The sequence below is a fragment of the Panthera tigris genome, chromosome D4, assembly GCF_018350195.1.
Source record: "Panthera tigris isolate Pti1 chromosome D4, P.tigris_Pti1_mat1.1, whole genome shotgun sequence".
Lineage (NCBI taxonomy): Eukaryota > Metazoa > Chordata > Mammalia > Carnivora > Felidae > Panthera > Panthera tigris.
The window spans coordinates 57,021,185-57,048,794 of NC_056672.1; the positions used below are offsets into that span (position 1 = coordinate 57,021,185).

General features: G+C 51.3%; 5 protein-coding genes across 8 annotated transcripts in view; 2 read left to right on the forward strand and 3 right to left on the reverse strand.

The window, feature by feature from the left end:
- TLN1 (talin 1) overlaps window positions 1-3,439 on the reverse strand; it is a 31,663-nt gene extending 28,224 nt beyond the window's left edge. The window contains exon 1 of one of the 2 annotated variants that reach the window (XM_042964504.1): window positions 3,178-3,439. The gene's annotated coding sequence lies outside the window, so the exon portion shown is untranslated. Of the gene's footprint in view, window positions 1-3,136 lie in introns of both variants that reach the window. The other variant, XM_042964502.1, reaches the window with a different exon arrangement.
- Window positions 3,440-3,524: 85 nt separating this feature from the next.
- CREB3 (cAMP responsive element binding protein 3) lies at window positions 3,525-8,252 on the forward strand. The gene is made up of 10 exons (XM_042964508.1): window positions 3,525-3,630; window positions 3,769-3,870; window positions 3,986-4,133; window positions 4,210-4,277; window positions 4,374-4,463; window positions 6,366-6,472; window positions 6,582-6,650; window positions 7,509-7,593; window positions 7,691-7,775; window positions 7,854-8,252. The coding sequence occupies exons 1-10, from the start codon at window positions 3,583-3,585 to the stop codon at window positions 8,168-8,170; spliced, it is 1,119 nt and encodes a 372-aa protein (XP_042820442.1). The 5' UTR covers window positions 3,525-3,582; the 3' UTR covers window positions 8,171-8,252.
- A 62-nt stretch (window positions 8,253-8,314) lies between these two features.
- GBA2 (glucosylceramidase beta 2) lies at window positions 8,315-20,687 on the reverse strand. 3 transcript variants are annotated; one of them, XM_042964506.1, is made up of 18 exons: window positions 20,606-20,687; window positions 19,238-19,822; window positions 15,577-15,668; window positions 15,166-15,281; window positions 12,851-13,069; window positions 12,337-12,576; window positions 12,002-12,104; window positions 11,686-11,839; window positions 11,469-11,594; window positions 11,097-11,269; window positions 10,755-10,859; window positions 10,437-10,544; window positions 10,183-10,334; window positions 9,951-10,057; window positions 9,661-9,803; window positions 9,467-9,582; window positions 9,176-9,367; window positions 8,315-8,897 (listed from the first exon to the last, which is right to left on the reverse strand). In XM_042964506.1, the coding sequence occupies exons 1-18, from the start codon at window positions 20,650-20,652 to the stop codon at window positions 8,625-8,627; spliced, it is 3,051 nt and encodes a 1,016-aa protein (XP_042820440.1). In that variant the 5' UTR covers window positions 20,653-20,687; the 3' UTR covers window positions 8,315-8,624. The 3 variants fall into 3 exon arrangements, with proteins under 3 accessions (XP_042820440.1, XP_042820441.1, XP_042820439.1); XM_042964507.1 differs by having other exon boundaries at window positions 9,661-9,698; window positions 12,337-12,571; window positions 15,152-15,281; XM_042964505.1 differs by having other exon boundaries at window positions 12,337-12,571; window positions 15,152-15,281.
- RGP1 (RGP1 homolog, RAB6A GEF complex partner 1) lies at window positions 20,651-24,198 on the forward strand. Its single transcript, XM_007076496.3, has 8 exons — window positions 20,651-20,766; window positions 21,150-21,286; window positions 21,792-21,875; window positions 21,980-22,129; window positions 22,404-22,550; window positions 22,755-22,882; window positions 23,094-23,283; window positions 23,793-24,198. The coding sequence occupies exons 1-8, from the start codon at window positions 20,651-20,653 to the stop codon at window positions 24,014-24,016; spliced, it is 1,176 nt and encodes a 391-aa protein (XP_007076558.2). The 3' UTR covers window positions 24,017-24,198.
- On the reverse strand, window positions 24,134-25,762 carry LOC102950430 (microseminoprotein, prostate associated). The gene is made up of 4 exons (XM_007076492.3): window positions 25,685-25,762; window positions 25,096-25,456; window positions 24,761-24,869; window positions 24,134-24,424 (listed from the first exon to the last, which is right to left on the reverse strand). The coding sequence occupies exons 2-4, from the start codon at window positions 25,223-25,225 to the stop codon at window positions 24,244-24,246; spliced, it is 420 nt and encodes a 139-aa protein (XP_007076554.1). The 5' UTR covers window positions 25,226-25,456; window positions 25,685-25,762; the 3' UTR covers window positions 24,134-24,243.
- Between the last annotated feature and the right edge of the window lie 1,848 nt (window positions 25,763-27,610).

A 27,610-nucleotide genomic window follows, 5' to 3' on the forward strand; every position in this document is an offset into this window, starting at 1 on the left:
TCCTCAGGGGAGAGATCCCTTTAGGTCAGAGAAGAGGGACCAAAAAGTCTCTGTGAAAAGTGTCATTTGAAGTCAGGACTTTATTAAAGGTAATAAAAAATCATAATGATCTTTTATTGACCATTATGTCACTTTCCTCGTATACATAATTTCATTTAATCCTTACAACTTGGCAAGGTAGGTATCATTATTTCCATTTTTACAGATTAGGAAATTGAGGTGCAAAGATGTTAAATACTTGTTTAAGGAACTTCTCCAAAGTCATACAACTAATTAAGTTGTGAAGCCAGGATCTGAATCCACATGCTTCTCTGACTCCGAAGCCCAAGCTCTCTATGCCAGCCGGAGGTGAGTCAGGGCTAGCATTCCAGGCAGAGAGAATAGCATAAGCAAAGATGGAGAAGCAGCTGATCGCGGAGGAGCATTCAGGGAACTGAGTAGGCAGGCTGGTTAAAGCACAGGGTACCTGCAAGGGAGCAGTGATGGGGAAGTCAGGGTTAGTGTGGAAAGGGAAGGAGAGGACTAGAGAGAAAGGAGTATTTTACCTACCGAAGGGCAACAGAAGGTCAAGGGAGGCTTTGAGCACAGAAAGGACATAACCAGAATTGGATTTTGGAAAATAACTCTAGCAGTTACCTTGGAGATTGGTCAGAAAGACACCGTATTAGCACAAGTGAGAGGAGTTGTCAGTAGTTAGAATGGTAGAGAGGAGGATGTTGGTCAACTGTAGTTTTAAGAGGACCCGATGACAATCTGTCCTATCAACCTTCAGGGACCAGAGCCCGAAGTTAGACTGGGGTCCCATAGCTTCTATCACCAGTAGCCTTTCAGTGACTGGGGTGGCTTGAGTTTGGGTAAGGAGTTGGGAAGGGAAGAAGGAAAGGGTCGGTCGATCTAGGTATATGAAGATGAGGCTCTGGGGCACAGGGGATGGGGAGGTGGTTAGCACCACGTATGGGCAGAAAGGATGAGGTTAGTGACTGTATTGGACTAGAAATGGGGAATACAAGGTGTAGAGAAAGGCTGGGGAAGCTGGTGATAGGAAAAATACATATATGACCAGTCACTGGATCCGGCTAGGGGAAGGGGAAAAATAATTGTAAGTCAGGGAATGAAAGAATGAGGTCAGAGGCCAGAGCAAGATACAGGAGGCTGAGAAGAGGTGGGGCTGTGGTCAGTGGCTAAATAAGGCTGAGATGGGGGGAGAGCGAAGGGACACCAGCAGTGTCTAAGCAAAGCTGGGGTTAGTGGGGGGTGGGGTGGGTATAGGGCACAGCCAGTGGCTGGGTCACGCTGGGTAGGGTATAGTGCTGTGGTCAGTGGCAGGGTCAGGCTGGGAGTGAAATGGAGGTGTGGTCAGTGGCCTGGCTGGGCGTGAGATCAGCAAGACCCAGTTTCCTCTTTGGGTCTCGTTTCCTCTTTTCTGTTTGGGGAGTGGGGGGAGGGGATCTACAACTGGACCAAGAAATTAAGGAGGCTTAGAACCAGGGGTTGGCACATAGCAGGGCCTGGGAGTACTGGATAGTTATATTGGGCTGGGGGTGGGGTATTAGGAGATGACCACGAGGTATGCAGGTAGGTGAGTGAGTGAAAATGTGGAAGAGTGTTTTAAGAGGATGGGAAAGCTCAGATTTGGGAAAGGGCAAAATATGGTAGGATGTGAAGATTCAGGGGTAGGAAGGGAGGCAGAATGGCAGCTGGGAACCGGTGGTAAGATGAACAACATGGGAAAATTACCGATGAGGGGAGAATTCTGTATGCAGGATTGTGCTTGCAGAAAGGGGGTACGCAGGGAGGTGTGAACTGCAGGGCCAGGGAGGAGAGCTGGAGAGAAGACTTAATAACTAGAGAATGAGGGATTTGGGAGGCAGTGGGGGTGAACTGTCAGAGGATTCAGTCATCTCTTTCTTCCACGGCAGCAGTGTTATCTTGGTGGGCTGCCCCTTAATCATAGCCCCTTCTCCCTAAGCAGTCCTCCTCTTTTGACTAGGCCTTGTACATCTCCTGTGTCCCAGTCCCTTTCCCAATTCCTACCTTGTAAACAACATAGTCCAGAAACCCCTGCCCCTCAACTGTGGTGACCACATCAAGAGCCTTGGGTTTAGAGAACAGAATAAAGAAGCTAGAATCGCAGATGCCTGAAATTCTAGCAGAAGCCCAGAATCCTAACCTGAAATTAGTCTATCATATCTCTGGGCTAAAGGACCTCTGCAACCATGCAGGAATGAGACTTCCCCGCAAAACAAGAGTGCCTACGTACTGCCAATCTCTTAAATTTTATCTATCTGAGGTCAACTACCCTGACCTCAACCATAACGCCCCTAAAACTAATCCTAATTCCTAACATTAACCCTGACCTTAATTTGTTTCCTGTTCCCAATACTGGCTTTGACATTCATCCCTTTCCTAGCAGACACCCATATCCAATCATTGTTCCCTAATATTGATCTAATTTTTACCACTAGCACCAAATTCCCTGACTTTAACCCTAAATGTTGATCCCTAAGCCTAAAACTCCTTTGTCACTTGATTCCTGACCCATCCCCTTCGCTATTTACCCCGGTACTGTCCTAATGTTTTCTAACCTCTAAAACTAGATTTCTAATTTAATTCCTGTACTGACCCTTAACCTGGCCCTGAACCCTAACTTTGACTTAGGTTGGCTAGAAAACAAAAATAATGACCTAATCCAAACTTTACGTACATAAAACGGACCTGACTCAGGCCAGTAACTCTAAATTTTAACTCCACCATTATATCTCCTAAAGCCAACCTTGATTCCTAAACCCAACTCCACCTAATCCCAAACTCACCAGAAGCTCCCTCCCTACCCCTATACCCGCTATCAGCTAACCTCAAAGCCGATCCCCGCCCTGCGCCTCACTGCCACCCCACTCGTCACCCTCCCCAAAACTTTTCCCAGACAGAGGACTGATCCCAGGAAGGGCCTGGCACCCTTAACGGCCTACTTAACTCCGATCCCAGGCCGAGATACATTGGACGATGACCACTCCAACAGTACCCGAAACAGGAGACGCAGAAGTCAAGGGCCCCGCCCGCCCTCCCGCCCGCTCGCTTCCCGGGCCTGGCCTCGCGACCCCACCCTGAGACTCGGGCTCGGCCCGGTCCGGCCTACCTGCGCTGCCCGGCTTGTGCCCCGCCCGCCGGCCCGCTAACCCGCTCGTTCTCCGGGTGGCAATCGGGCTCCGGCCTCGCCCTCCCTTCGACACTCTCGCGGCCACTTCCGTCCCCGAAACGTCCCCCACCCGCGGGCGGCGCCCTGGGCCCGCGCTCTATGGTTGCGGGGACTGCAGGAAGCTGCTCTGGCCCCAGCTCTCGATGCTCGGGAGCCGGCGAAGAGAGGGGCTTCCTGCCCCTCCCCGGCAGGAAGCAAGGGTGCGGCGCAATCCGGAGAAAACGTCCGACTGCGCCCGAGTTCCCTTCTAGTCTCTAACCCTTCCTTTTTTCGGCCGGGGGTCAGGGCGGAGCCGGTTCCCCAGAATGCCCGCCCCGAGGGGGTGAGGAGGCAGCAGGGACGTCCCCTCTATTTGCATAGCTCCCGGGACGTGGTGCGCAGCTTCTATGCCATTTCCGCGTCAAAGGAAACTCCAAATCCCGAATGCCTCAGGGGTAGGCACGTCACTTCCGTTGTGTTGGAAGTTGCGGAGAATCGAGTCTTGGGGGCTGGTGTGGTTTGACAGCGACGGGTCTGGAGTTGTGGACAGGTGGAGGGGTGAGCTTTTGTGTTTTTGTCCATCCTTCCCGTAGATACCCGGTATGGAGCTGGCATTGGACTTGGGTGACCAGGAGCTGCTGGACTTCCTGCTAGAAGAAAGCGGAGATTTGGGGGCAGAGCAGCCGCTTTCCGAGGTGGGTGGGAGCTGTGAGTCGGGTTGGCGCGGGGCGGGCGGGAGGTTGCGGGGAGGACGTCAATGAGGCAGGAGGTAGTGATAGGTCAAGGCTTGTTCCTTTGAACCCTGTGCAGACACTGAATGAATGGGAGGTAGAGGATTTCCTGATCTCCCTGCTGAGTCCCCCAACGTCGTTGAACGTTTTCAGCTCCTCTGATTCCTGTCTTGTCCACCATGATCACACCTACTCTCTCCCACAGCAACATGTCTCTATAGATGTAGGTGAGTCTGAAATAAATGAAGTTTAGGGGGAGGGGAGGATTCGTAGGCCTGGCTTTTTATATTTTCCCTTTTGCAGATGGTGGGAAGTATGGAAAAGAGGGGGCCCAGACGACTCCACTCCATGTGGAGGAGCCGGCGGAACAGGTACATGACTTGATTTACCGCGGGATTATGCCCACATTGCACATTCCTTTCTGACACCCCCTTGCAACTCTGCTACCCACCTCCTGGTAACCCCAGGGGATTGCTAGGCTGATACTGACAGATGAGGAGAAGAGGCTGTTGGAGAAGGAGGGGCTTACTCTGCCTGGGACACTTCCTCTTACTAAGGTAAGACTCCCATTGGTGGAGTGAAGGCTGGAGGTGGGGGTTGTGAGTCCTAAGTAGGCTGGTTCTGTTAATTTTATATCAGGAAGGACTGAGATTAGAAAATTTAGCAAATTTGTTGCTAATAGGAAGCTGGAGCCTGTAGTTAATATGGTGGATGCAGAGCCACATCCTGGTTTTGTGAGGCTTTCACAAATTTTGGTGTTCTCTTTTTAAAAATTTTTTAAGTTAAAATATTTTTTTAACGTTCATCTTTTTGAGAGAGAGACAGGGTATGAGCAGGGGAGGGGCAGAGAGAGAGAGGGAGACACAGAATCTGAAGCAGGCTCCAGGCTCTGAGCTGTCAGCACAGAACGCGATGCGGGGCTTGAACTCATGAACCGCGAGATCATGACCTTGAAGTCAGACATCCAACTGACTGAGCCACCCAGGTGCCCCTCTTTTTATTAAAGTTTTTCAAAGTTTATTTTTGAGAGAGAGAGAGAGAGAGAGCGCGTGCTTGCTTGAGTGTGTGGGGGAGGGGCAGAGAGAGAGAGGGAGACGCAGAATCCCAAGCAGGCTTCTGGCTCCCAGCTGTTAGCACAGAGCCCACAAGATCATGACCTGCACCATTTAACCAACTGAGCCACCCAGGCGCCCCCCCCCCCCGCTTTTTTAAATGTTTATTTATTTTGAGAGAGAAAAAAACAGCAGGGGAGGGGCAGAGAAAGGGGGTGACAGAGGATCTGAAGCAGGCTCTGTGCTGACAGCAGAGAGCCCGACATGGGGCTCTAACTCCTAAACCATGAGATCGTGACCTGAGCCTAAATCAGATGCTTAACTGAGGGAGCCACCCAGCTGCCCCTTGGTGTTCTCTTTAACAGAGAAGAATTCAAAACCATCAGTGCAACATTAGTATAGGGACCTGGAAAGGACTGCACAAGCAAGGGGCCCTGACACTTAGATTTCACTGGCTTCAGGGTAACCCACTGATAGCTGAATGGCAGAATTAAGTTTTAGAATTCATCCAGAATTCCTCAAGGCTGGATGAAGTAGTATAGTGAGAATAATTGTAAAATCCCAAGTTTTAAGTTTTAAGTGATGAGGGTCAACTTTATAAGCACAGTACCATAGTACTGTTGTGAAATCAACATTCATTGATAGAAAGATTGGGTTTTAATTTCTTAAAAAAATTGTTTTTTAATTTATTTTTTGTGGGGGAGGGGAAGAGAGAAAGGGAGAAAGAAAATCCCAAGTAGGCTCCATGCTGTCAGTGCAGAGCCCGTTTCGGAGCTCTGACTCACAAACTGTGAGATCATGACCTGATGGAGCCACCCAGCTTCCCTGAGAATTTTAATTTCTTAAAAGTACAAGAAGAGTTGAGATGACTAAGAAAGTGAGTGGGGTTTGAAGGCTCTATCAATGGAGGTGTTGCCTCTAGAAGGGCAGTGACCATCTTGCTCTCCTTTATACCCCCAGAGCACGTTTTAGTGTCTAGTTTTGAACCTATGTTTGACATATATTAAGAAGATGCAGTCCATCCTGAGGGAAGATGATGAGTTAAATTTTGCCCAGATTTTTTTTTTTAACTCTGAAGAAACAGTAAATGCCTTAAAACAGTTAAAGACTGTTCATTCTCTCTGGTCTCGGAGGTAGATCCTAGGTAAGTCCAGTTGATAGAAACTATAGAGACAGATGTTGGCTTAGTATAAGGAAGATCTTTTTTTTAATTAATTGTTAAAAATGGTCTGGCTTGTGAGGGCATTAACCCTGGGTCTTCAGAGGCATTCAGACAGAAGCCAAGTGCCTATTGGCCAGGGAAGCTGTAGAAGGGATTCCTGCATTGAAAAGACTCAACTTAGTTGCCTTCCAACTCTTTGGTCCAATGTTCCTCTGATGAGATCTCTTTTCCCTGTCTTCTCTTAGATGGAGGAACAAATTTTGACACGAGTGCGGAGGAAGATTAGAAACAAAAAGTCTGCTCAAGAGAGCCGCAGGAGGAAGCGGCTGTATATGGGAGGCTTAGAAAGCAGGTACAAAAGGGAGAGGGATCCAAGGGGTGGGAACAGAGGTAGTTGGAAGTGTTGGGGTTCAAAGATGGGGGGATACAGGCCATGTCCTCATATCCTGTTATTCCCTCAGAGTCTTGAAATATACAGCCCAGAATCTGGAGCTACAGAACAAAGTACAGCTCCTGGAGGAACAGAATTCGTAAGCAACTCTCTAACATCAGTTCCTTCTTCCTCCCGTTTTATGCCGTTGTACTCTTTCCCTTGCTCCACACTGGATTTCTCACTGGGCAGCGCCCACATGCAAGGTCTGGTGCTTGCCCTTAAGTGGATGATTCCAAGCAGCTCATAGTAACAGGGAACAAATTCACAAGTAACTAAGGATAAGTATCCAAAAAGAGAGAGGAAGGAGTAAGAAAGACCCTGTGGGACAGATCACATTTGATAGTAGGTAAGATTCTGGGGTGGCGATAGGGGGCATTCTAGGCAGAAAGAACACAGCATAGTTCAGTCTGGCTGGAACCTTAACATAGGGAAGTTGAGCCAGAAGGTAGAGAACATAGAATGCCTGGTGAGGATTATGTGCATAGCTGATCAGGCAGTGTAGAACCACTGAATGTATCTGCAAAGGAGTTTAAGTCTGGGCAGGACGGAAAGGGGCTTATTTTTTGTCCAAAATCAAAATGTTCTTTTTTTTTTTTTAAGAGAGAGTGTGAGTGGGGGAGAGGGGCAGAGGGAGAGAATCTTAAGCAGGCTCCATGCTCAGTACGGAGCCTAACATGGGACTTGATCCTACACCCTGGTATCATGACCTGAGCCGAAACCAAGAGCTGGACACCCAAACGAGCCACCTAGGTGCCCCAGAAAGGTGTTATTTAATGAGGAATTTCAGGCATTTTGTCCACAGAGAGGAAGAGGTCATTTGCAAAATAGGACAAAAAGCAAAAGGGACAATTTGGTGCAGATGGAGGAGTGGACTTAACAAGGAGGGTTTCATTGTATCTCAGGGTGCCCAGCCAGGGGCTGCTTATGGTCTCCCCCCCACCCGCCCTCCTTCTAGGTCCCTTCTGGACCAGCTGAAGAGACTCCAGGCCATGGTGATTCAGATATCCAACAAAACCAGCAGCAGCAGCACCTGTGTCTTGGTGAGGATGGTGACGGCAGGAGAGATTCTTTTCTCAGGCAGCAGCCATAGGGGTACAACCTAGAGCTCTTCTTCATTTTCTTTTTCCTGTTCTCCAGGTCCTACTTTTTTCCTTCTGTCTCCTCGTCCTACCTGCTATGTACTCCTCTGACACAAGGGGGAGCCTGCCAGCTGAGCATGGAGGTGAGAGGCTTGAGGATGCCATTAAAGAAGGGCTGGGGGAAAGCCTGGCCTGCCCTTGAAGAGTCTTTGTTTCCTTAGTGTTGTCCCGCCAGCTTCGTGCCCTCTCCAGCGAGGACCCTCACCAGCTGGAGCTGCCTGCCCTGCAGTCAGAGGTACCAAAGGACAGCTCAGACCAGGAGCTCCAGGCTCTCGGCAACTCTTGCTGTCTGCTGAGACAGATGCCTCAGGCTCCTGGTGCCGAGTCTGCCTTGACATTGCCACTTCCTGTCCCCTCCCCAAAGTCCCCCTGCTCAGGTCCAGTCCTTCCCCTGCCCGCAAACTTCACAAGAGAAGGGGGATGGCTCCCTACTCACAGCCCTACATCTGTTATCTTACAGGGCAGATATTCAGGCTAGATGTGAGGATATGGGGGGGGGGGGGGAGCTAAGCCAGAGCCCAGAGTTCCTAGTCTGTGTCCAAATGAAAGGAATGGGAGAGGGCTAGCCTGAGCCCCCGTGTCCTGTCAGGAAGGCTGGGAGTTCAAACACATCACACTTCACTGGCTTTCTGGGTCTTTTATTTGTACCCATGTATGTCTGCCACCCCATGAATGGGCCTGGGGGAGTCAACTAACCTCCTCAATCATTTCATGCAGTGAGGGGATTGGGTGAGGGAAGAAATAAATAAGTGATTCTGACTCCTGGGTCACCCTCAACCCCTCTTTACTGGCGCGATTGGGTAGGGAGGAGGGTAGGGTCATGATTGTCTTGGTGGCTCAGGGCTGCAGGAGATTGGTGGGGTGAGGGGTGAAGAGGAAAGGCCAGGCTGGAGGCTGGGCTGTTAGAGCCTCTCTCCGACAGTTCAGAGAGTTCACTTTGGGTTTGCCATGGCTTCCTTTGGTCCAAGTTTAGGCCCTGTGCTTAGTCCTGTGCCCTGTTCGGCTATCGGCCTGGAGGCCTTTTTATGCTGCTGCTGCTGCAGGGCCAGCTGCATGGCCCAGATGCTCAGTGGCCGCATGTAGGCCAGTGAGCGGAATACCCGCTGCTGGCAGTATGCTTCAGGGGTCTGGAAGGCCAGGCCCAGGCGCTCCCACACAGTTCGGTAGCAGCCTTCAGCTGTCTGGAAACCTTCCCAAGTCAGGCCCTGTAGGAAGAGATGTCAGTCACATTACTTGGCAATCCCTGAGTAGCCACTTCAGCTGGACAGATGGAGACAGTAGGGTCTCTCCCCTCAGGGAGTTTCCAGCTTGTGGTAGAAACAAACGTGATCCGTAGGCAGAAGACTGAGGCAGGATATGGAAGGCATGCCAGGGAAAAGGGAGAGGTCTTCCAGATGGGTCAGGCCCTACAGAGGTCTGATGGCTGATCAAGTTTGCCAGCCCAAGGTACAGATGGTAGAGAGATGGAAAGGGAGTGTATTACCTCCTGGATCATGGTGGCTGCCAACCCATAGACCACACCCACCCAGACTTCATCAGACTGGACACTGGATCTGTCAGGAACACCATGGGGCTGCATCCCATTCACAGCCCCCATGGCTCCTCCTGCAAAGGCCCGGACATTGAACTCGAAGATGGTTTGGAGAGCACAGACCACGTGAGGGGTAGGAAATACCTAGAGGGGTAAAGGCAGAGACACGCTTCCTTAAATTTGCTTCCCACCTCCAGAAAAAAAACAACTTTCTCTCTGGCTCCTCTTCCTAGTCTTTCTCACCTCAGTGTCTCCTTCTCCTAGACCACTGGCCCTCAGGAACCACTGGCCAGCACACTGGTCAGACATGATGCTACAGGACTGAGGTGGAGGGCTGCAATCATAGTTGTAATAGCGGCCTGGAGTACAGGAAGACAAAATAAGGCTCCTTGTGTCCCCGTAGCTGCCTTAGGTCTCCTTAGGCTCATCCAACTCACCATTCCATAGTAGTCTCTCATAGGCTTCTTGACCTCGTCTAAGGATGGAAGAAAACTTATCCTGGACATCCTGTGCCCCACATAGGACAGCCATCTGAACCATCACAGCCACAGCTGCCAGCCACAGTCCTCCACAGTAAGCACTGATCAGGGACACGGATTTGGAGGTCAGACTGGCAGCTCCAGCCACTCCCATGCATAACAAGCAACGAGTCATTCTTCCTTGAGCCCACAATTCTTTGGTGCCCAGTTCCCCACCTCAGGTACCCTAGAAGTCCCTACTCTCCAACCTGGGGCCTGTGGTGACCCATCCATCATAGGTCTGGTCTGCATAGCCTCCATTCTCAATGAGTCCATCTTGGTCCTTGTCAAACTTCATTTCAGACTCCATCACGGCCTAGAGAGGGACCAAGATACTGAAGACCTAGATGGATACTAAGGAGCGACACAATAGCCAGCTGGGTTCTCCCCAAACACCAGTCATGCCCTTGGCACACTGGCCACTGCCCATGCATGTCTTACCAGACATACAGGCCACATGTCTCTCAGGAAGCCCTGGTCACCCGTCAGGTAATAGTCTCGGTAAACCTGCAGCACAAACTTCAGGTTTAGGTCCTTCCAGTCAGCGGTATCGTGGACCACATATGCATTGACCCGGAGCCATGGCTCGTCATCTGTGGGAGGGGAGGAAACCTGACTGATTTGCATTGGTGGGTTGGGTAGAGGGTACAAAAGTTGAGGGAGGGAAGCAAACTCTGGGCTGGAGGAATTTTTACCTGGGTCTCCAATATCATGGGGGATGACGTTCCTCCTTTTCACAGGTGCCATTACCCCACTCATCAGGTATTGTCGCCGTGTCAGGTCCTCCCTGAGCGTGGCCAGAGCTGGCGGAGCAGACATACAATTGGGGGCAGGGGTAGTGAATGGGCAGACTTGAGGTGGGGCACAGAACTGTTTGTGACCCTAGAGGGGAACCAGTAAGCAGGACACGGACATGTTGGGTAGAGAGGAGGAAGGAGACAATCTCAGGGACCAAAAAGATTCACGGGTGTGGGGGGCTAAAAGGGCAGAAGGGGAACAAAAGGGACCCATACCCATGTCATACTGCAGGCTGAGCTCGAGTTTGGGCCAGAGCATGACGAGGGCGAATGAAGCATAAAAGTGGACATCATATGTGTTGTACATGCGATATTCCTGGCCTGGAGGAAGGAGGGAGACACACTGTCTCCAGAAGTCCTGCTTCCCTTCCAAGTCCCCTCCCTAGCTTGTCCGTGAGCTGGGGATGGGGCACTGTCATACTCCACACCCGCCACTTAACCCCCTCATTCCAACCAATCCCCTGGGGGAGGCAAAACCCACCATCCTGCCTTCTGGCAGGGCACTAACTGGCCCCATGGATTCGGCCTGCTGTACTGCAGTCCACCACCAGCCTGTACCTTCAAGGTAGCCAAATCGACCATACTCCTGGAGGATGGGGCGGAGCTGACACATGCTTCCCACCAGCTCCTCTGGTAAGGAGTCTTCAGGAACCTCCAGCCATACTGTGCCTCCATCAGCCAGGAAGTATAGTTCATTGAACAGCGCAGATTTGTACCAGGCAGGCAAGGATCTGGGGAGTCAGGAGGAGGGAATGCTCTAATGAATGTGGACCTCCAAGGAAGGGAAGGATTTTGGAGTTCTGCAGAGTGGGGGGGCACCAAGTGAATCCCAGCCCAACTCTGCTGACTGTGGTGGGTGGAGATTGAACCAAGGAGTCCCATTTGGAGTATGAGTGCCCAGGAGAAGGGTAAGAGAGGCCCCATTCACACCTGTCGTCCAATACCGGGCTCTGCCAAGCTGAGATCTTCTCTTCCCAGTCTGTGTATCGGCACAATGCATAGTGGCTGAGGGTGGGAGCTGCATTACCATCGCGGCCAAAGAACCTTGTGTACCGTCTGGGATGGAAAGAAAGGGAAGGAATGAGAACTCGGGCTCCAGGTCAGAGCTCCAGCACCTCGGATCCCTGAATTCTTTTGATCCCTTCACCTGTAGTAGACCTGGCCCTTAGCTCCAAACATGATTCTGGGCATATCCCAAGCCAGCGAGAACTCCAGGCGGCACTGGCCTCGAGGTGGCAGCTTGCCCGTAACACACACAGCCCCAGCAATGCCTACTCCTTTCTGTGAGGGGGTGCTTCGGCCTGAGGGAAGCACAAGAGAAATTGGCATAGGCATCCTCTTCAGCCCCAAGGGTCCCTAATATGGGAATAAGGCCTATTCATGACCAGGGCTCTCACCCCTCCTCCCAAGACAGGGACAACCTCTCTTCCCACCACCTCCCTATCAAACCCCGCCCCCGTCACCAGCAGGGGAGTCCAGCTGTCCATCTTGAAGTAGGTCTTGCCACACCTGCTGCCCAGTGCTGTCAGGGTCAAAGGCTGTGATGTGGGTTACCGTGGTATCCGCCTGTTAGGGGGCCAAAGACTGAGGGGAAGCTCCACAAGTATGCTGGCTTTGGACTAACTCTCCAGTTCCCATTATAATTCCCACCTCCAAGTTCCAGAGGCTTACAGGCTGTAGTGAGGATGGGATTCAGGAAATGAGGAAATGAAGAGACCCTGGCGGGATGGGGTGGGCTCAGGGGCCAGGCTGAGGGTAGGGGTTTGCGGACTAAGGTCTAGGGCGGGCTCTTCCATACCGTGAGTCGTGCAGCCACAGCCATCGTGTAGGGGTTTGGAAGGGTTGGATGATGCAGCAGCAGCCCCTGTACAGTCTCCCCATCACGCTCCAGATAGAAGGGCTCATTCCACAATCCCCCTGGGGCATCATCTCCACCCCCCAGTCCATTCCGCATGGAGAACATGATGGACACGTCCAGGGCTTCATCCCCTTCATTTTCCACATCCCACACAAAGACTCCTACAGGCAGGCTGCTGTCCTGGGAGCAAAAGATCAGACTCAGATGGTCCCAGTGTAGCGCCTCCTGGCCCCACTCCTCCGTACCAAGGACCTGGCTCAAATATTACTCCCTGCCCCCAGTAGACTCTCTTTTGTTTCCACTTGCATCTCCCCAGATTTCCAGCAGGCTGTCTTACCAACTGAGCGGAGATCCTGGAAAACCGGCATGATGTCTTTCACAGATCATGGAATTTCCAGCAGAGACAGATCTCAGGGAAGGGAGGGCAATGGAGGAAACATAGTGGGAGCCTCACCTGGTAGTCATGGGGCAAGATGGGTGTGATCTGGCGACAGGTAAGGGTGACATTCTGACCAGGAAGCTGATAGACAGTCCAGGCTCGGGGATAGAGGGCGTGGTAGAATGCAAAGTACCCACACAGGCCCCAGTTCCAGCTGCGTAGGACACTTGGGCGCTCCACAGACAGGACTTGCTGGTACACAGTCGTCCCTTCCCGACGCAAGCACACTGTGAACTAAACCAAAAGGCAGATAGGCTGGATGGGGTAACCACAGGCACCTCAAACTAGTCTCCCGTCCCCTTTCAGAGCCTGCAGTGGTTATCATTGCACCACAGCCTCACTCATCCCCCAGACCTCTCCCCCAGTGGTGAGTCACCACCAAGTCCTGCCTCCTCTCTTCTCCCAGGCTTCCTCTCCCTTCTTACTATGGTGGTCTTAGCACCCTCACCATTTCTGCTTTTATGCTCTGCCTCTTGCCATCTGGTATCAGAGGATCTTTCTTACAGGCAAATCCAGACATGTTAGTCTGTGCTTATATTTCAGTGACTCCCCATGGCCCTCAGGCTAAAGTCTAAATTCTTCTTCCTGGCTTTGAGGGCCCTTCTTGATCTGGCCTCTCCCTGCCTATCAGACTCATTACTGTTCAAGCACTTATATTCTGGTCATATTGAATACTCACTGTTTCTTGAACACACTAACTACATTTCCTCCTCCATGCCTTGGCTCCTGCTCATTCTCCATCTGGTGAAACCTCTCATCCTTCAAGGCCTAGGTCAAATGCCATCTCCTCTCCGCAAGCAGTGAGTCATTCTCCTGTGTGTCCCCCTACCCCTCTAGTTTAGCACGTTATAATGGTTTTGTTTACATTCTGACTCCCTGACTGCTCTGTGGGTTCTTTGAAGGCAGGGCCCTCTCCAGGTCACTGAGGTCCCCCTCTCCAATTATGACTCCACATCAGAGACAGGCAGAGTTGGCACGTGTAGGGAGAGCATGAGGAAAGTCTAGAGCAATGTCCCTTTTTTCTCAGCGTACTATCTATCCCTCTTATTTTGGTTCTTAGGTGGTCTCACAGTCTCCATTTTCTCAAAGTCCTATTGCCCTAAAAAAATTTAAGCTTTTGGAGTATATGGGCTATAAGGGGTTAATCTCTCTTCCCTTGCTTCAAAGTATGCCTGACAAATTTTAATGTATGTATACAATAATTTATGTTGTTGGAAGTGGCTAAGACTATGGGCTTTGAACCACAGCGAGAGCTGGTTCTGGATCCCAGAGCTTCCATTTACCAACCATGTGACCTTGGGCATGTTACTAAATCTCTTTGGATCTCAGTTTCCTTATCTATAAAATGGGTGTAATAATGGTTCTTACCTTGTAGGACTGTCTTTAAATATTAAATACCATACAAAATGCATAGCACAATCTCTAGTACATGTTAAGCATGCAATAATTACTTTAACTCGAGTCACGATTCCGGAAGGCACTTCCCCTCAGGATACCTAATGGATGAGCCAGAGAGGAAGCTTGGGGCATTGGGTAGGGTTGGTAAACCTGAACTAGGAAGGGCATTGTCATTAATTGGACTCAAGGTCTGCTAGTCATTTTTTCTTTGAAGATGAGCTGAAAGCTGGAAGCATCCCTCAGACAGGAAATGGGAATGTGGTGGACAACTGCACATATAAGGTTGCTGGAGAGAGATGATGAAAGGTAGACTAGATGCCTCTGGCAACCGAAGGTCCAGATGTGATGAAGGAACAGAGGGAAAAGAAATGAAGCTTCAGAAAAGGGAAAAAAGGAGATCTATGCCTGAGACAGGAGGGACTTCCCAGGCCCTCAGCCAGGGAGACCACCAGAGGAGTGATCACCAGCAGAGGAGCTGACCTCTAGCTGAAGGCTAGCCAATCAGGGTGAAGAGTAGGTACCCTACACATCTTTTTTCCCCATGCATTTATAAACTTTTGGGTTTGTTTTCCCTTCTGGTACTACTGAATGTTCTTTTAACCAGGTTAAGGGATCTGGAAATTCCCTGCTCCCCCTGGCTGGGGACTGGCTGAGCTAGTGGAGCTGGGGCAGCAAAGTAGGTAGGAGCCATTTACTAGAGAAATAGAGGGCATGAAGGTGCTGGGGCTGTTTACTCTTTTAAGAAACATGTGCTCTGGGAGTATCTCATTCCTAGTATATCCTAGCACAAGGGTGGGCACATGGGAAGCATCGTGAAAATACTTATTGGACTGAATCATGTGCACATCTAATTTCTACATCCTACACTGGCCAAGAGGCTTTTCCTGGTCTGGGGTACTGTCCTGGACTCTCCTTCACCTGCTGGTTCTTACTTGGTCAGCAATGACTGTCTGGTGCTGGTACATTCCAGGATTGAGCTGCCAACGACAGAACTGGCCTCTCCAACCTCGAGTGATAGTGCCTCCCCCGATGCCACCCAAAGGACAACCTAGAGATAGAATCAGGATGGTTAGTGGGACATGGGGAGAGGAAAAGAAGCCCATTCCTCACTTTCTAGACTATAAAGATGAGTTCCTCTAAAAACCCTGGGGATATCAGATCAACACACTGTATGCTTTAAACTTACACAGTGTTTTATGTCAAGTATAGCTCAGTAAAGCTGGAGGAAAAAAAAACCCCAGGGAAAGGGGCTGTGCAACTTGCAAAAACTGGACGCCTCTTGCCTAGCTCTGCAGTAGACCCAGAGGCTGGGCCCTCTCTGTGCAGAGCAGAGGTAGACTCACCATAGATCTGTCTCAGGGGTACACAATTGATGAGGTCAATGAAAGGTGTTTTCTTCTCCACCTGGGTCTTCCGGTACCACCACTGCAAATACCTGAGGAGCAAGAGGCAGTGTGAGTGGAAGAGGCAGTGGGCGGTATCTCCTGGGCTGCAATCCCCTGCCTCTCTCTGGTCACCCAGTTGTAACTTCCCGTTACATGGCTGCCAAGGACCGTTCCCTTCACTTCCAAATCTCTCTTCCTTTCCACTTCTCTACAGTTCAAGGTCCCCTACTCTTCTCAGTCACCCCAGCTTACAGGATGGGACTATCTTTGTTTCTCCTCTTTATTCTCAGGAGCTTCTGACCATGCCTCACCTGTAACTCCACTACCACTGCTTGGCTTTAGTTCAGGAGCTTTGCCTGAGGTGCTGAGAGGGCCGGTTTTGTTTCCCTGACTACACCCCCCCACCCACCATGGGAACAGTCTGTTGGGATAACTTTCTTCTTCTTCTTCTTCTTCTTCTTCTTTTTTTCTAGAGGGTGGGGAGGAGCAGAGAGAAAGGGGGAGAGAGAATCCCAGGCAGGCTCCACACTCAGCACAGAGCCCAACATGGGGCTGGATCCCACAACCCTGGGATCATGACCTGAGCCCAAACCAAGAGTTGGATGCTCAACCTATTGAGCCATCAAAACGCCCCACTTTCTTCTTTTTATTTAAAAAAAAAATTTTTTTTTTTTTTAACGTTTATTCATTTTTGAGAGAGAGACAGAGCGTTAGCAGGGGAGGGGCAGAGAGAGAGGGAGACACAGAATCCGAAGCAGGCTCCAGGCTCGGAGCTGTCAGCACAGAGCCCGACGCAGGGCTCGAACTCACGAACCGTGAGATCATGACCTGAGCCGCACACTTAACCAACTGAGCCACCCAGGCGCCCCACTTTCTTCTTTTTAAAGTGACTATTTTTCTTCCTGATTGTGAAAGATGAAAATTTGTACAGTATACTAGATGGAAGAGGAAAAAATGCCACCTGTAGACAACCAGTGTTTACATTTTGGGGCATAACCTTTTAAGTCTTCTTTAAAACTTCAGCATTGAAATAGTAAGGTTTCTGAGTTTGCTCTCTCATAGTATCCTAGTAAAGCCTAAAAATCCCTACCTGGGGATTTCCTGGTCTTGTCATAGCTCTGTATCCAATAAGAAAATGGTTCTGTTTGGGATTCAAGGCGCCGACATTGGTTTCAGCCTCTCTTCCAATCTTAAGTCCTACAGATTCCCATTCAGAGTGGGTCATCACTAAGCAACCCTTGTCCCACCAGACTCTCCCAATTCTATTCTCCTCCCTAGCCAGCCATTTTTTATGTATTGTTCAAAGCACACCACTTGTAACTATGTAATTGGGTAAACAACTCCTCTAAGCCTCAGTTTCCTTATCTACAAAATGGGGTACCTCCTGCCCTGCCTATTTCATGGAATGGTTGAAAGAGCAAATAACATTATAAATAGGAAAGCCATAGGGTACCTGTGTCAGGTATTACTGTTACTTGCACATACACTATCTGAACTCCCAATCAGATGCTGTCTTGTTCTTTCAGTGTTTCTCACACGAGTCTGACACACTTTTAAATTTCTTGGGGAAAGGGATAGTGACAAAGACTAGCTGATCATTACCACAGCTTTAAGCACAGGGCAGGGCACATGGTCTGAAGTCTGTAAATTATTTGCTGAATTTACCAGTGAATGTACAAACAGTGGGGCACTACACAGGTGAACATGAAGAGGAGCAAGGGGAGGAGAAATGTGATTAGAGAATAGGAAGGGTACATTCTGGGAGAAGGGGGAAGAGGGGGGGGAAGGAGGAAGACAAAGGATGAGATGATGGGAAAGCAGAAGGTCCTCTTTGCCAGTTTAGAGGAAACTGGACTTTGAAACTAGAGGCCATAAAGGAATGGAGAAGGGAGGGAGGTTACAGCAGGGATTAGGGCAGTGAGGGAGAAATGCAAGATCTGAAGGTAAGCCTAACAAAAGAGTATCTGGTGTAGAACAAGCACTCAGTAAACATGTATTGAATGAATGGACTCAGGCTGGAAGGGAGAGCAATCAAAACTGAGTCACCACAATGAGGCCAAGAGAACTCTGGCTTGCTGCATGCAACTCCTGATCAGCAAACCTCCAGTTTGGTCTCCTCTTAGGGTTCATCTCTCATTCCCCTAATTTAGCAGCTGGCCATTCCTGACCCATTTGGCCTTCTCCCTTATTTCAGCCCCAATTTAAGAATTATTCACAATTAATTGTTCCTTGTTTCACTCCTGCTTTCTCCTCAGTGCAGGACCTCATCCCATTCCAAAAGCCCCATGACAATGATCTCCACCCTATCCTGGCATGTGGAGCCAAGGTTCAGGGGGCTGAACACAGCTTCAGGCCTCTGATTCAGCTCACACTTAGGGGCTGAGGGGCTAGGAGGCCTACCCGTTCTTGATCTCAGTGTCCTACCACATGCATCCCATTGTGCTTCTCTCAGTACTCTAGCCCTCAGATCTTATTTTGACCCAGAGCTCTGGGGGTCAGAGTTGGGCTGAGTCAGTTTCTGAAGTAACCTGGAGGGATGATTGTTCTTTAGTACAGGCCACCCACAGGAACTAGCAGAGGAGCCAGATACCCAGGCAGCGTCAGGCCCTTCCCACTGCTTAGGGCTGGGCTGGGGTAAGGTAAATGCGCTCCCAACCCAGCCCTACAGCACTGACTGAAAGGGAAGGGTCCCCTACTTTAGAGGCTGTTAGAGCTGGGTTTTCTAACCTTTATTCCGCCATCCCCAGCTTGTGTTTACTTTGTGGATTGACTCAGAATGACCTAAGGGTGATGCTTTCTGTCCTCATATCCACCTGTTCCTGTTAATAGGTCTTGGCTTCTCATCACTAGCTTCTGAACTCCGTGGGGATCTGTAAGGATCTAAAGGAGTTCTACAGCTCAGGATAAGCTCGTGGGGTGTCTGCAACCCTTGGGGGAAGGGGTACCAGAGCAGGCCTTGGAAGACTATATTACTTAGAGCTCTAGGGACACTTATGGCAGTGCCTCTCTGGCCAGAGATCTCTGCTTTTTGTATCAGGGATTGTCTATCTCAGAATAAAGTGAACAGCACACCCCTCTCCTTAGGGTGAGAGCCGGCAGGCTGTCACCCACTCCCTGGAGCTAAAGCTTGAAAGAAACCAATGGGTGTTGGGACTGTAATGTGGTGTGCCTTTTAAATGAGGCAGACAGAACACCCCAGTTACTCGGGAATCAGGTTGAGAATTCGCCCCTTTGGAATAAGGAATAAAACAACATTGTGTCTGTACCATAGTAGACAAGACTATCCTTTCCCGCCTTGCTACAAAGTATAGCAAATGCCAAAGGGAAGTCTTTGGAAAAGGAGTGAGATGGAGCCTAAATGGGAAAGGATGACTGCAGGCCCAAGATGTTCCTGCTCTTTCCTACTAGAAAGACAAGTTTCTGGGAGGAAGGGGGTTGCAGACATGTGACCCGGTCTCACCGGCGCTCCAAACCACAGGCTTAGAATATGTTGGGGGTAAGGGCCAACTGACTGGAACAAGGCACCCACCTGCTTTCTCACCCTTTCTCACCTCTGCTGGAAATCTTGTGCTGGAACAAAGTGAAACCTAAAGTACTCTAGGCAATGGGATCTACTCACCGCAAGCCCATGCCCAGATGCTTTATCAGGTTGCTCAGGGAGATGTTGTTGGCATTAAAGGGTTTCCTCTTCTCTGCAAACTCATGAGCCAGGCAGATGCGCCAGCCAAAGGGAGGCACCTGGTAGCCCTTAGCTTTGCCTTCATAAGAAGCCATCAGTTGCCCACAGTCCTGCGGATTGCTGCAGCCCGGCTCACTTAGGGGCCGATTGTCTTCAGGGCTGTCGCAGTCTGTAACCTGCCCAGCCTCAGTGCCTCCAGCATTATCAGGGCAATAAACCTGTGGATCCCCTTTGGCACAGCTAGTCTGCTCCGAGGCTGGGACTCCGGTTCCCATGTTCTCAGGATCCTGGGTCCCCACGACCTCGATGGTCCCGGGTCCCAAGTCTTTGGGTACAAAGTATCTCTCTAGGCAAGTCCAGATGCGGGCGGCGGTGGTTGTTAGGTGTCGTCTCGGAGGGCCAGGCGCTGGGGAAAGCCGAGGTGAGCTAGTGTTTCCGTGGAGCCTGGGAGCTGTTGCTGCAGCGGCGTTGGCGGCGACAGCAATAAAGCCGCCTCGGGCTCCCCCTCGGTCGTCTCTCTGGGTCCTGGGAGGGAAGGATCGGGTCTCGTCGTCATTGGGCCGCGGTGATTAGTTTGCCCAGCCAAAGGGCGACTGAGCCCGCGGAAAGGGGAGGAGCCCCGGGGGCCAGCCCGCAAGGAACCGCCCCCGGGACCGGCCTGGGAGCTTGCGGCCGCCTGAGCCCCGTCTCCGGGCCGTGGCGCCAGGCCCCACCCCGCCCTGGGTAGGGCGCCGGGTCCCGCCGGTTGGCGTCTGGGACAGCGCCTGCGCCCGGGTGCCAGCCTGTGGGAAGGTGACCCAAGGCGGCGGGACAACCCGAGCCCCTTCCGGTCCGATCAGCCGGGCGTTTCCGGTCGGAAGGCGCTCGGTGGGGAAGGGGGGCTGAAGGGAAGTCCCGCCTCTGCCGCGGACGCCGCCACGCACTTGGCCCGGTCGTGGAAAGGCGGGCAGGTGAGGGCCTCGGTGTGCCGAGACCCGGTATTCGACCGTGTGAGGTGCCCGGGCTAAAGGCACGAGGTGACGGGCGGTCGTGGCGTTGGGCTGGGACCTGGAGCCTGGAGGGAGGTTGGGGAGGCTGGTTTGGGGGTTCGGGAGGTAGGGGGACTAACTCGGTACTGAGAGGGGCGGGGGTCTGGAACCCAGAGAGACGTCCTCCCCCTACTGGGTCAGCTGCCACCCGTACTTGCCATCCACTTTCCCGCACCCCAAAGCCAGGCGCTTCACTTAGACACCGTGCTGGTGGCCGCTGTTCTCCTCTGTCCTGGCCCCAAGGTTCTCTGCAGACGCCCCTCCCTGCCATGGTACTGACCTCTGACCCCCCTTGTTTCCTTTTAGATCTGATTCCGGAGCTGCCATGATTGAAGTGGTAGCAGAGCTGAGCCGAGGTCCTGTGTTTCTGGCGGGGGAGGCGCTGGAGTGTGTGGTGACAGTCACCAACCCCCTACCCCCCACGGCCACTTCTGCATCCAGGTGGGGATGCACATACTGAAGGAGGTGGTTCTTCTGGGAGGAAGCCTGGTTTCTATGGTGCTAAGCCAGAGCTCAGATTGTCCTGTAGCACACCACCACCTTCTTGCTCATTGCGCTCTCATTTTAGGAAAGGGCTGTTGAACTGAACGTGTGGTTGACAGAGCCCTCCACCCTCCCTTCCCCCCTTCCCCATTTCCATTTTACCCACAGTATACTTCTTTTTAATGGATTCTCTTTGAGGTTCAGGATTCTCCGATCCCTAAGACAGACAGCCACTTCACCATGTTGGTCTCCTCAGATGGTGTGGGGGGTGGGGGGAGTTTGGGAGAGCATTTGTGAGGTCAGGAGCTCCCCTCTGATGCTTTCTTTTCTTCTTCCCATAGTGAGGCTTTGGCCTGGGCCAGTGCCCAAATCCACTGCCAGTTCCATGCCAGTGAGAGTCGAGTAGCACTACCTCCCCCTGACGCCAGTCAGCCAGACGTCCAGCCTGAGAGCCAGACTGTCTTTCTACCACACCGAGGTTAAAGATGGGCATTTGCCTTTGGAAGGGGGTGGAGTCATTGTCACCTGAGAGTGAATTTGTTAAGTTGTTCTAGTGGATCCTTATGGTTTCTGTCATATTGGGGATGTTGGGGAATGTAATTGTTGTTTTGGGGGTATATGACTGTTTCTGTCTTACAACAAGAAAATAAGGGTAGCTTGCTTTGGGCTGCCCCCACTTGCTGTGCTAGTTTCACCTAGTACTAGACAGTGGGTCATTTTTTTTTAATTTTTTTTTTTAACGTTTGTTTATTTTTGAGACAGAGAGACAGAGCGTGAACAGGGGAGGGTCAGAGAGAGAGGGAGACACAGAATCTGAAACAGGCTCCAGGCTCTGAGCGGTCAGCACACAGCCCGACGCGGGGCTCAAACTCACGGACCGCGAGATCATGACCTGAGCCGAAGTCGGATGCTTAACCGACTGAGCCACCCAGGCGCCCCTAGACAGTGGGTCATTAAATTGCAGTCTTTCTTATCTCTTTCAGGTGAGAGGGGTCAGTGTATCCTTTCCACTCCACCAAAAATCCTTTTCTGTGATCTGAGGCTAGATCCTGGAGAGTCCAAATCATGTGAGTGCCTATCTCTTTCCCACCCCTGGATTGCCTTCTAAGGCTCCTGGAGGGAGGACTTCTCTGGTTGCCTCTGGCTGGCCTGACTACTACTTCCCAACCAGACTCCTACAGTGAAGTGCTGCCCATAGAGGGACCACCCTCCTTTCGGGGTCAGTCAGTCAAGTATGTCTACAAACTGACCATTGGCTGCCAGCGTGTCAACTCACCCATCACTTTACTCAGGGTCCCTCTGAGGGTTCTTGTGCTGACAGGTAAGTAAGGATTCCCAGAGGGAAGGGCTGGGGAAGAGCCTCACCAAAGCAGAAATGATCTGTAGAGGGCCTGCGAGGGGGGCTGGAGGGAAGCTTCCTGGTCTTAGTAAAGGTGCAAGTTGGGGGGTGGGGGGCGGTTTCTGGAGACTAGGTTGAAATGTGTACCTGGGATGTGGCTCCCCTTACCTTCAGCCATCACAGGTTGGAGTCTGAAACCCTAACCTCTACTGTCTATTCCCTCCTAGCACTACCTTTCCATCTCTTCTCTCTGTAGGCCTTCAAGATATCCGGTTTCCCCAGGATGAGGCTGTAGCCCCATCTAGTCCATTCTTGGAGGAGGATGAAGGTGGGAAGAAGGATTCATGGCTAGCAGAGCTGGCTGGGGAGCGTCTCATGGCTGCCACATCCTGCCGCAGCCTCCGTGAGAATCCTTTCACAATTGTCCTCCCCCATACCCCCATATTATTACTGTCTCTGACAGATTTTCCTAATTGCCATATGCTTCTTGAGGATTCATTGATACTCATCCCACATTATAAAGAAAAACCCCACCTTGGCCTCCGGCTCCCAGCCCTTGGTACTCCCCAGTGTGGACTCCAGGCTCATAGTGTCCCATTCTTCCCAGATCTATACAATATCAGTGATGGCCGAGGAAAAGTTGGGACATTTGGCATCTTCAAATCTGTATACAGACTCGGCGAGGATGTGGTGGGGACCTTAAACTTAGGGGAAGGAACTGTAGCTTGTTTGCAGGTGAGAAGGAAAGGGGATTTTGGGGTGCTGGGCCTGGAGGGCTAGGGAGGAAGGAGGAAGGGCCTACATTAAGAGGGGTGGTATGTAGAAGTGAATAGTGTGGTCACCCAGGGTCTTTTTGGTAAAATAGCTTGAGATTGGGCTCAAGCTTCTCACCTAGAGTCCTTATTTTCAAGTGCCTGCTAGCAACCACTTCTCTTCTTGCTCCCAGTTTTCAGTAAGTTTACAGACTGAGGAACGTGTACAGCCTGAATACCAGAGGCGCCGCAGGACAGGGGGTATCCCCTCTGTCTCTCATGTGACTCATGCCCGGCACCAGGAGTCCTGCCTACATACAACCAGAACCAGCTTCTCCCTCCCCATCCCTCTCAGCTCCACCCCAGGCTTCTGCACAGCCATTGGTGAGACCCAGACCATCATCGGCGGGGGGGGGGGGGGGGGGGGGAGTAAAATGCTGTATTTAGGTAGAGTGTAATGGGTTCTGATTCCTAACAAACTCCTGGACATACCCACACCCAGCCTCCGACATGTAACACTTTCTCAGACATTCAGTCTGTTTCCTAGATGCACTAACTTCTAAATTCTTAAGAGCTTTACAGATGTCCTTCACTACCCCTACCCACTGAGACCCTATGATGCACTGATCTCTGATTCCCCAGCGTGTTTACTTTAATCTACCAAGTCTTGACTGTTCCACACTTAGATTATTAGATGCTTGACCTTGCTATCCTGTTGACATGTTTCTGGTTAACACTGGATTTCTTTAGAGAAATCCCTGATCCTAGCCCTGTGACTTCTTCTCTTCTTCCTGAATACCACTTTTTTTCCCTCCATTTGCTAACCATATCCTGCGTTGGTTTTTACTCCTGCCTTCTAATGCCTCCCCACCTTTGTCTGTTTTTTTCCACAGTGTCCCTGAAGTGGAGATTGCATTTTGAATTTGTAACATCGCGAGAACCAGGTTTGGTGCTCCTACCTCCCTTGGAACAGCCTGAGCCTGTCACCTGGACAGGGCCTGAGCAAGTGCCCGTAGACACCTTCAGCTGGGACCTTCCAATCAAGGTGCTGCCCACAAGCCCTACCCTGGCCTCATATGCAGCCCCAGGCCCCAGCACCAGCACCATAACCATCTGAAACTGACTCACCACGACGCTATCTTTCTTCAGGATACTGAGAACTCAGCACCTGGACTCTATAGTAGGGCCCATTTTCCCCACCTGGCTCCAGTGGCATGGACAATGAGAGGCAGGCTTTTAGCTGTAGCATTAATTTATTTATTCAGAATAAATTGGCAGCTGCTAGTGGTTTCCCTGGAAGTGGCAGCAGCAGTGGGCAGTTAGCGGAAGGGTGATCGGTTGAGTTTAGTTGGAGTGGGGAGCAGGGGCCCCAGGGGCAGGGGTGTTGGCTGAGCCCCATTCGGGGTCAGGCCCTCCCCCTTTGCAGGGCAGCCGAGGGTCAGATTTTTGCACCAGGGAGAATTGACAGGTTCCTGCCTCCTGACGTACCTCACACCCCGCGGGGAAGTCGATGGGATGCTGAGACCTGGGGAAGCAAAGCATGGGAAAGGAGTCAGCATGGTGAAGGCCCCCTTTATCCCTGCCCTACTTTCCTTCTCTGCCAGCATTCTTCCCATGTCTTTAGTGCCCTCTTGTTCCCTGTGTCTAAGCCCTGGCCTGCCATATATGGATTTTTTCGTTTCATAGCAGAAATATTTTCCCTCCAGACCGCCCCCTACATCCCTCACTTCGTAGCCTGCAGGCTTCTTTCTTTCTCTCACTCTTGTTGGCACCTTCAGGTTCAGCCAGCCTCATACCTCTATTCTGTTCATTTTCCCACCACAACAGTCTGGTTATACCCTGGCAGTCTGTGGTCACTCACGTGTCACAGCAGCCCACACCGACGGGATGCAGACAGGTACAATGGAAACAGTCCTTGCGGAGCCAAGACTCACCCAGGGTAAAATATTTCCCTTCATAGTGGCAGGGGGCTAGGGAAGAACAGGAGATGTTAGTGTGTGTGGGAGTGGTAGTGGCAGACAAAAATCACTTGTGGTCTGCAGTGGGAGAAAGTAAGTACACATCACCTCCATATTTAGTCTCTCCAATTTCCGAGCTAGAGGGAGTCTGGGTTTTCTGACAGAAGATCATCTCTAAGCCCCCCTCATCCCAACTCCCTCTGTCCTCGGCCTTTCCAAATACCTCCCCCAGCTTTACCTTGAGCTTGAAAGTAGCACTTGCTGTGGACTCCTGGCTGCTGGAGGAGCAGAGATATCACCAAGTAGATGATCCCCCAGCTTCCCAGGACTCCCTTCGCCTGTCCAGACCAGAGCATCATTAGGGTCATTCCTGCAGCACAGCCCTCTCGATCCCTTCTTGGCCTCTGTTCAGACTACTCTGGTCTTGTCTCTTTGGCTTTTCTTTGTTTTTCTCCTTGAGTCTTAGTTTCTGTCTTTCTCCCCTGGGCTCCTGTCTCACACCATCTCCTTGCCCTCTGCTCTCACAGGCTTGGGATGTTTATAAAGTGAGGACCCTGGCCCCCTGCTGAGCAGAGCTGGAAAAGCTGTAACTCTGTTTCCTGAGGTGAGGGCATGAAAACAAGAGGTCTAGCTTTAACAAGCTGTGAGAGCTGATTCATGCCCCGGCACAGCGAGGGGGAGGGAGGTGGCCATGGAAGGGGCACTGACTGGGCACTTCCCCAGCAAGGAGGTGGGAGGGGTAAGGGCCCCCAGGTGGTCCCCACATCTCTTCCCTGACCTGGAGAGGAGGAAGCATTCCCCCCCACCCCCAACACACACATACACACCAGGGGTGTGTGTGCTGGGATCCTTGCCTGGACCGGAGGGAGGCATTTCCTGGGGATGGCTAATCCTGCGCTCCAGCCAAACCCAGGAGCTGCAGTAGGGTGCGACAGCCAGAGGCTCCGGGAGAGCGAACCGACACCTGGAGTGGAGAATGTTTCTCTCAGACCCTAGGGCAGAGTCTCCCTGAAGTATGCTAGAGATGTGGGTGCTCCTCCGAGATGAGGAGGTGGGTGTCTCTTTTGCACAAGCCTACCGGGGATGCGCTTTCCATTGCTCGGTACCCCCAAACGTACGGCACATGCAAGATCTTCCCTTATCTGGGGACAGTTCTTTTAAAGAGGGACATCTCTAAATACTCTACTGGTATGAGTCACTCCGGTTTCACAGAGGTGCCCCTGTTTCCTCTAAGAACGAGAATTGAGGAGTCCTCGATGTCCTCTTTTGGGTTTCCTGCAGGCTCTGGAGAACCCCAAGATGGGTGATTAAGACTGTAGGTTATAGAGTCAGACTACTTGGATTCAGATCCTGATTCCACTTAAGAGCTATGTGACCTTGGGCAAGCTACTTCAACTCTCTAGGCCCTTTTCCTTATCTTTAAATTGGGATAGTAATGCTAACTCAGGGTTGTTGTGAGGCTTTAAATGAGATGATGCGGGTAATGCTTTTAGCACTGTCCCTGGCACATGAGCCTCAGGAAATGGTAGCTGCTGTGGTTGGTGCGAAAGCTCAGATAAAATGGGGAGACATTCCTTTGTTTGAATGGTATTGAGCAGCTCTGCACAGCTGAGGACTTCTGTCGGGGGCTGCTATCTCCTATCACAGACTTCTGCCCTTTGTGCATTCGTGCTCCATGTCACCCTTACTACCTCTGGTTTGAGAAAAAAGTGTTGGGGGTAAACCCACTTTTCCTAGGTCAGTCAGTACCCTCACTTCTGCCCTGGGAGAAGGTGTCACTTTCTCATCCTTCCAGGTAACATTGGGACCCCTGCTTTTCTCATTAGGATTTTGATCCATTTCTTCCCATCCCTGCTCATGTGAACTCTCAAGTTCTCCTATTTGACCACTCTAATGCCAGCCATCTCTTTGGTACTAATGACACCTTTCTTTCACTTTGCCACGCTCCAAAGACCTTTTTCTAGCTGTTCCTTTCCTGTCTGGAGGGCCACTTTGACCTTCTGTTTTTCCTTCTAAGTCTCCAGTCCATTTTACTGCAAGAGTCTCATTCCCTGCCACCCAGTGGATCGGATACAACTACTTCTGGCTGACCTTTTTAGAGGGCCACCCTGCCTCTCTCCTCTTCATTCAGAAACAACTTTGTCTGTCCACCTCAGACTCCCTATCTGTCCTCTTCCAAGTAAATGGCTTAAGTGGATGGAGATGCCAACTATATGTACCACATGTTCACCCTAGTCAGGTCTGATACCTTTTCTATTTCAGAGGAGTGCCAAGAGAAAAAAAATTCATGGTTGAGGCTGGGTGCCTTGATGCAGGCTGGTGTCTGGGAAACATGACCCTGGACTGCTCTCTTGGCTGGAGCAGGTGGATTAGGAGTCCTTTCTAGCACAAGGGCCCAGAAATCTTGTCAGTGGTCAGTAGCTCTGCTGCTACCTTTCTGGGGAAGGGGGGCCTGCTGATACCCTGGAAATCTGGAGCACAGAAAGCGTTTTGCTCCTGCAACCTGGAGCCGACCCAGTAGGGGGCAGACACGACTGGGGAGCTAGGAAGCTTGAAGGTGGTGATGATGCCGGCAGGCAAAGGGGGCCCAGTAGGGATTGGTGTGTGTGTGAGGTAATGGGGACAGAAGTGGGGGCCGCCTATAATGAAGATGAGGTAGGCATATGGGCAGGACTAGGGGGCTTCTTTCTAGAAAGAAAGCCTGGGGCTGAGTCGGGATCCTTCTCACAGAATTTGGGGGAGGGGGGCGTGTC

Excerpts from the sequence above, each read along its gene's own strand:
- RGP1 (XM_007076496.3), top strand. The coding sequence starts at position 20,651 with ATGATTGAAGTGGTAGCAGAGCTGAGCCGAGGTCCTGTGTTTCTGGCG. Across the intron at positions 20,767-21,149 it reads ACGGCCACTTCTGCATCCAG|TGAGGCTTTGGCCTGGGCCA; the intron begins GTGGGGATGCAC and ends TTCTTCCCATAG. Across the intron at positions 21,876-21,979 it reads TCCTGGAGAGTCCAAATCAT|ACTCCTACAGTGAAGTGCTG; the intron begins GTGAGTGCCTAT and ends CTTCCCAACCAG.
- CREB3 (XM_042964508.1), top strand. The coding sequence starts at position 3,583 with ATGCCATTTCCGCGTCAAAGGAAACTCCAAATCCCGAATGCCTCAGGG. Across the intron at positions 3,871-3,985 it reads CAGAGCAGCCGCTTTCCGAG|ACACTGAATGAATGGGAGGT; the intron begins GTGGGTGGGAGC and ends AACCCTGTGCAG. Across the intron at positions 6,651-7,508 it reads CTCCTGGAGGAACAGAATTC|GTCCCTTCTGGACCAGCTGA; the intron begins GTAAGCAACTCT and ends CCCTCCTTCTAG.
- GBA2 (XM_042964505.1), bottom strand. The coding sequence starts at position 20,652 with ATGGCAGCTCCGGAATCAGATCTAAAAGGAAACAAGGGGGGTCAGAG. Across the intron at positions 12,105-12,336 it reads CTGTGGCTGCACGACTCACG|GCGGATACCACGGTAACCCA; the intron begins GTATGGAAGAGC and ends GCCCCCTAACAG. Across the intron at positions 10,545-10,754 it reads CAGCCTGCAGTATGACATGG|CTCTGGCCACGCTCAGGGAG; the intron begins GTATGGGTCCCT and ends CTGCTCCGCCAG.
- LOC102950430 (XM_007076492.3), bottom strand. The coding sequence starts at position 25,225 with ATGACCCTAATGATGCTCTGGTCTGGACAGGCGAAGGGAGTCCTGGGA. Across the intron at positions 24,870-25,095 it reads GTGCTACTTTCAAGCTCAAG|CCCCCTGCCACTATGAAGGG; the intron begins GTAAAGCTGGGG and ends GTTCTTCCCTAG. Across the intron at positions 24,425-24,760 it reads GGTGTGGGCTGCTGTGACAC|GTCTCAGCATCCCATCGACT; the intron begins GTGAGTGACCAC and ends TTGCTTCCCCAG.